At 45.9% G+C, this 6,688-nt stretch overlaps 1 protein-coding gene across 7 annotated transcripts in view; it reads right to left on the minus strand.

Annotated features, from left to right (window-relative positions):
• The window catches only part of SPTBN4 (spectrin beta, non-erythrocytic 4), a 71,381-nt gene that overhangs the window by 14,780 nt on the left and 49,913 nt on the right, over positions 1-6,688 (minus strand). For all 7 annotated transcript variants that reach the window (XM_059382624.1, XM_059382623.1, XM_059382622.1 and 4 more), the window contains 2 exons: positions 2,152-2,376; positions 1,162-1,251 (listed from right to left, as the gene is read on the minus strand). In XM_059382624.1, the coding sequence (XP_059238607.1) occupies positions 1,162-1,251; positions 2,152-2,376 (315 nt within the window). The remainder of the gene's footprint in view (positions 1-1,161; positions 1,252-2,151; positions 2,377-6,688) is intronic.

Consider the following 6,688-nt stretch of genomic DNA (forward strand, 5'->3'; position numbering starts at 1 on the left):
AAAAAAAAAAAAAAAAAAAAAAAAACAACAACAACAACAAAAAAACCCACACAAAACCCTCCAGCCTCTTAACTCCATCTAGGGCAGCATGGTCACAAACCTTGAGAATCATTTGTAAGCCCACCTCCTTATCATCCTCCAGTGCCCGTTCTCCCAGCTCACATTTTTTGGTAAAGGAGAGTAATGAGAAGACCTACCTGATAAGGTTATTGTGGGGATTAAATTTTCAAAGACCCACACATAACCACCTACAACTGTTCCTGGCGCACAGTAAGTCTTTAACCTGTAATTATTAGTATTAGTATTATTCATTCCTCTCTCATGCATCTTACACTGGGTTTGGTGAATGAGTAGTTTTGCCCCAAAAGTTCCTCTGCTAAGGGATTTGAAAACCACTGCTCTAGACCAACTCTCTGCTTCTTTAGATGTGGAAATGAGGCCCAGGGAGGGGAACAAAGATCCAGAGATCTTACCAGCTCAAGAGCTCCCCCTCCATGAGTGGAACGGACACTATTAGGAGTCAAGGTTCTTTCGCTGATCATCTCTGTCTTTTCTCTCTGTGGGTGGTTTGAGTTCTTACTTGTTGCTTTTCCTTTTCCAATAAGCTTTTCTCCTTACTGCTTCTCACGGGACCCTGACTTTCCTCTGGGGAACCTCGTCTCCATCTCAGCTTAGGTAATTAAGTGAAGGCTGACACCACTAAGAGTGGCCCTTGAGTCCAGACCAGGCCAACAGAACAGTCTAAATCCCTGGCCACCATGATTAGTTCAGGGATGGGCATGGGACTCAAGCTGAGCCCATAAGAGTTATTCCTCGGACTACTGCTGAAATTATTGAGAGAGAGAGAGAGAGAGAGAGAAATCCCCTTCAGTTCTGCTGGTGGGATGTACACTTGAATCTGTTGGAGGTCTTTCACTATCAAGAGAGGAGAGAGTTGACCTGAGACCAAAAATACACACACACACACACACACACACACACACAAATGGAGTTGCAAGATTCATGACATCATGGAAGGACCTGGATGCAGCTATACCTGCTGTCCACACTCTTCTCAATCACAAGAGCCAACAAATTTTGGTTTTAACCATTTGGAGCTGTTTTTTTCTCACTTGTCTCCGAATGTGCCCTAACCCACATCCTCCCTCTGGCTCTGCTCACCTGGTTCTTTTTGATGTACTGCTGGACAGCCTGTAAGCCACTGCCTCGCTCCGTCTGCATGGCCAGTGGCAGTCGCTCCTGGACCCATGCCTGGAAAGGATGCAAGGAGCAAGTCAAGGGGGAGAATGCACCCAAAGACCACTGCATCCCAATTAAACTGTAAGCCACACCACACAGGCTTGCTTACCTCTGTCCTTGGCACAAGAAGGTCTTGAGTCCTGCAATTCCCTTCCCTCTCCCTCAGCAGACTAATGGGGACTTTTCCTTCATGTCTCAACTCAAGACATCCCCTCCTCTAGGAAACCCTCCCTGACTTTGGCCTATTGCCTCCTCTCGGCTCCCCCAGCCTCTTAAACTCCCTCATAACAGCCCAAACCACCCTGGGTTGTCACTGTCTGGAGATAAGTCCGTTTTCCCCTTCGGATTCTTGAGCCTTCTATGGGCAGGAATGGGGTCTGTCTTGGTCCCCCTGTGGCCCCAGCATCATCCAAGTACAGAGCCTGGCCCATAAGGATCAAGCGAATGAACAAATTGGTGAGTAAAAGAATGAATGAGCAGATCAGAAAGTGAGTGACTGAATGAGGAATGAATGAGGGATGAGTGAATAACGAACAGCAATAAGTCAGTGGAAGAAAGAATGAAGATGAGTCAGTGAATAAGCCAATGAATGAATGAAAGTGAGTAAATGCGAAAAAGTGAATAAACGAATGATTGGATAAGTGAACAAGCGAATGAGTAAGGGAGGGAAGGACTGAATGACTGAGTCTAGCCTCGGGGTCAGGGGGAAGGTCTCCCAGTAGGTAAGGGGGAAGGTCACCCAGCCAGCTCCGCCCTTGAACTCGCCAAGGTGCCACGGTCCCGCCCTCACTCCCAACCTCCACGCCCCCGCGGGTCCGCTGGCTCTCCCGCGGCCTCCCATCCCATCCCAGCCGCGCAACCATCTCCTCCGCTTTACCCGGGCCTCGCCCCAATCCCCGCGCCCGTCCTCACCAGCTCGTCGTCAAGGTCGTGCGCCACCTGGTGCAGCTCCTTAGAGGCGAGCAGTAGGCGGCGGCGCTCCTGCAAGGGCTCGAGCAGGCGCACCAGGCGCTCGCCCACCGCGTTCTGCCGCTCGCCCACCAGCTCCTTGCTGGCCGGCTCCAGCGGCAGGGCGGCGGTCTGCGCCTGCAACTCTCCCACCTCGCGGTACCACTCCTCCACCTGCGACTCCATCGACTGTGGGGACAGGGGCACAGTCAAAGGTCTCCACCCTCCCTCCCAATCCTGCTCTGGCTCCCCAGTGCCTTTATAGTGACAGCCAAACCCCTCATCAGGGCGCACCATTTCCAACTAGGCCCCTGCCAAATCCCCTCCAGAAGCTCTAGGCTCCTCCCTGATACCGCCAAAGACTAAACTACTCCTGCCTCGGGGCCTTCGCCTTTGCTATTCCCTCTATCTGGCATGCTCTTCCTTGTCAATTAGATTTCAGCTCAAACATTACCTTCTCACAGCAGTTTACCTGGCCCGTTGGGGTAAAGTGACCCATTCATTCATTCATTCGTTCATTCTCAGAACGACCCTTCAAATTTGGTGATATCCCTGTTTTACAGGGGTGGAAACTGAGGCCCAGAGAAGTTAGGTAATTTGTCCAAAGAGTCAACCTTTCCAAATGTCATAAATATGAAGTTATAGTGATTTAAGTGGTGCGTATGCCATAGGAATAAACAGAGTGCAAAAGGAGACCCAAATACCCTGGAGAATTCATGCATTTTATAGATGCCATTTCAAATCCCCAAGGAAAAGATGGATTATTCAGTGAGTGGTCATGGGCCAATTTAGCTGGATCCCTTCCTCCCTCTTTATGCTGAAAACAATTCCAGATGGATTAAAGACTTAAATGGAATAAGTAAATCCATAAGGCACAGAAGAAAACCTGGGCAAATGCTTTTATAATCTTAGGATGGAGAAAATCTTTCCAGCCCCCCCCCCCAAAAAAATCATAAAGGGAAAGATTAATAAATTTGGCCACATGAAATACTTTTGCATCAACCAGAACTTCTAGATGTAGTGAGAAGGCAAATGACAACCTGCAAGAAATATTTAACATAACTCCTATTATTAGAACAAGGAGTTAGTTTCTTTGACAATGAATTCCCTTTATTCTGCTTCCTCTGTCTCCACTTACCACCATCAGCCAATTCTGTCCTTACTTGTGACTTTTTTATTGGTCTCTTGCTTCTAGAATGGGAGCTTTTTTTTTTAGAATGGGAGCTTCTTGAGGCAGGGTTTGTGCTGATTGACCTCAGTATTCCTGAGCACCTAGACAGTGTCTGGCATGTAATAGGTCTTCGGTTGTGATTCGATCAATGCACAGATGAATGTCACTGGCAAAGAAAAAGACTGCCCCCGTGTGAACAGGCACCTTTCCCAGTGAACATGCAACACACAGAAATAAAAATAAACACGAGGGGCGCCCGGGTGGCTCAGTCATTAAGTGTCTGCCTTCGGCTCAGGTCATGATCCTGGGGTCTTGGGATCAAGCCCCACATTGGGCTCCCTGCTCAGCAGGGAGCCTGCTTCTCCCTCTCCCACTCCTCTTGCTTGTGCTCCCTCTCGTGCTGTCTCTGTCAAATAAATAAATAAAATCTTAAAAAAAAAAAAAAAGCGTGAGGAAGAGATGCCTAGTCTCACTAATCAGCAGGAAAATACAAATCAAAACAAGTTACCCTTTCTTGTTTTCTTGTTCACCAGATTGGCAACCACGTACAAGACAGATAATATCTATTATTAGCAAAGATGCAGGGAGATGGGCAGGCACACTCAGCTGCTGTCAGCCGGTGGTGGTGTAAATTAGCAGAGCCTTTTTGGAAGACAATTTGGCAGATCCCATCAAAATGCAAAAAAGTTCATATGCTTTGACCCAGCACTTGCACTTCCACTTCTAGGAATATAACTAAAGAAATAAAGAAAGAAGTTTGCCCAAGGATCACACTGTAAGCAGAGTTTATAATGGGAAGCAACTGGAAACAAACATGATGCCCACCAAGAGTGAAATGGTTAAACAAATCCACATCAGTAGAGAATAATGGCCAAGACTTGCTGTTAAGAGAAAAAAACAACTTAGAACATACATTTGAATATATTATATTTGTTATGGGTTGTGCATGCATAAAAATTCCCTGGAATAAACAAGAAATTAGTCACAGATGGTACCTATGGGCAGGGGAGGAGAACTCAGTGAATGGGGACAGGGGTGAAGGAGAGACTTGTCACATAGGATTTTTAATAAAGTGTTTGATGTCCGAGCCATAAAATGTAATTATTAAAAATTTTAAATTAAACATTACAAATTAAAATTATTCAAAAACCACATAGGTAGTTAGTAAATGCACAGAAAGAGGGCTAGCAGGATGCACCCCAAATCATAACTAAGGTTCCTTTTGGGGTGTGGGGACGGGAGGTGCGGTCAAGGGAGACTTTATGTTTCAATGAAGACTTCTAAGTTAGTAAGATCTTTAACCAAAAGAATATAATTATGTATTACTTGAGTGACTCCAAACAGAGGGGGGAAAAGCCATAAAAGAAAACAACATTACAATAACGAAACTAAGTGGTAACAGATCACAGCAAATGACTGCAACTCAGTTAAAATCCAAGAACCGAGGGAAGACTGTTCTTCCAAGGTTCCGCAGCCCAGAACAGTTGGTTTTGCCAGTTCACAGTCCATCCCTTCTCCTTTTAAACCTTTTTTTTTTTTTTTTTTTTTTTTTTTTAAAGTAGGCACCACGCGGATGATGGAGCCGTCTGGGGTTTGAACTCATCACCTGATCTCAAGACCTGAGCTGACAGGTCATGATGCTGGAGTCCCGGAATGGAGTCCCGCATTGGGCTCCCAACTCCATGGGGAGTCTGCTTCTCCCTCTGACCTTCTCCTTGCTCATGTGCACGCTCTCTCTCTCTCTCTATCTCAAATAAATAAATAAATAAAATATTTTTTTTAAAAAAGATTTAAGACCTGAGCTGAGATCAAGAGTTGTACATTTAACCCACTGAGCCACCCAGGCCCCCAAATGCTTCCCTCTTTTGCAGGAAAATTGTGTTACTCAGGAGGGTACTCTTTCCATTGGCGTTCCTCAGTTGGTAGAACATAGGCCTGGTGTGGGGTGGAGGGGCAACTTGCCGACTTGCCTACTTGCTCCCGACAACAAGGCCAACAGAGAGGAAAGCAATGCCCAGAAATGAAGACAGATTGCTGAGGAGGACATAATTTGAGGAACTGATCCAGCCACGCCTGAAGCCGCCTACTGCCTGGGTTTTTCAGCAAAGTGAGCCAAGAACCTCCCCATTAGCCCAAGTCAATGTGGCTTGAAGTCCTATGAACTGCACCCCAAAGAGTTCCAGCTGATACAGTTCACAATCTGTAGGAGTCATGAAAATGGATAAAAAACAAACGTCGTAACAAGCCAAAAGCACATAAAAGGAGTTTTCAAAAGGCACAATTACAAGCTGCAGAAATCAAAGAAAAATAAAAGAGTCACTCCAAAACCTTTTTCACTAGGCAAATCAGTGTACCAATGCGTAGAAAATCAAAATGCATTCAAATCCTGGAAACTCTTAAACATAATGTGAAATGCTACTAAGTTCCAGTTCTCTGCTAGATGAAAACCTCTCCATAACATGCCCACAAGAGGCCATGTGACCCGAGATGGAATAATTCCAGGACTAACACTTTTCTACTTCTGCAAGAATGCCATGTTTTGAATGCCCATTTAATGTGGATCCTTCCTTGCAAACACGAGCAAAGGAAACAGAAGGACGGTGGTCGTTAAATGTACAAAGAGATGTTCAGCCTCCTTCAATGTTAAGGGAAATGCAAATTAAAATAATAACTTTAAGACAGGGGCGCCTGGGTGGGTCAGTTGGTTAAGTGTTTGCCTTTGGCTTGGGTCATGATCCCAAGGTCCTGGGATTGAGCCCCTCATCGGACTCCCTGTTTGGTGCGGAGTCTGCTTCTCCCTCTCCCTGCCCCTTACTCGTGCTCTCTTTCTCTCTCAAATAAATAAAATCTTAAAAAAATAAAATAACTGCAAAACAGTATGTTTCACTTCTCAGATTAGCAGAGGTGAGAAAGCTTGACCATGCTTAAGGATGGGGGCCACTTGGGGAGATGATCCCTATCACGTGCAGGAGTGTCCATGGTCTTTTTACGGGGACACTCGGCAATATCTCTCAAAAAGTTTAATGTGAGGGGCACCTGGGTGGCTCAGTGGGTTAAAGCCTCTGCCTTCGGCTCAGGTCATGATCCCAGGGTCCTGGGATGGAGCCCCACATCTGGCTGTCTGCTCAGCGGGGAGCCTGCTTCCTCCTCTCTCTCTGCCTGCCTCTCTGCCTACTTGTGATCTCTGTCTGTCAAATAAATAAATAAAATCTTAAAAAAAAAAGTTTAATGTGAATAAGTCACTCGGAGAAAAACAACTATCATATGAGCTCCCTGATAGGAAGTGGAGATGCAACATGGGGGGTTAAGGGGGTAGGAGAAGAATAAATG

Source organism: Mustela nigripes, chromosome 17, assembly GCF_022355385.1.
Source record: "Mustela nigripes isolate SB6536 chromosome 17, MUSNIG.SB6536, whole genome shotgun sequence".
NCBI classification, from domain to species: Eukaryota; Metazoa; Chordata; class Mammalia; order Carnivora; family Mustelidae; genus Mustela; species Mustela nigripes.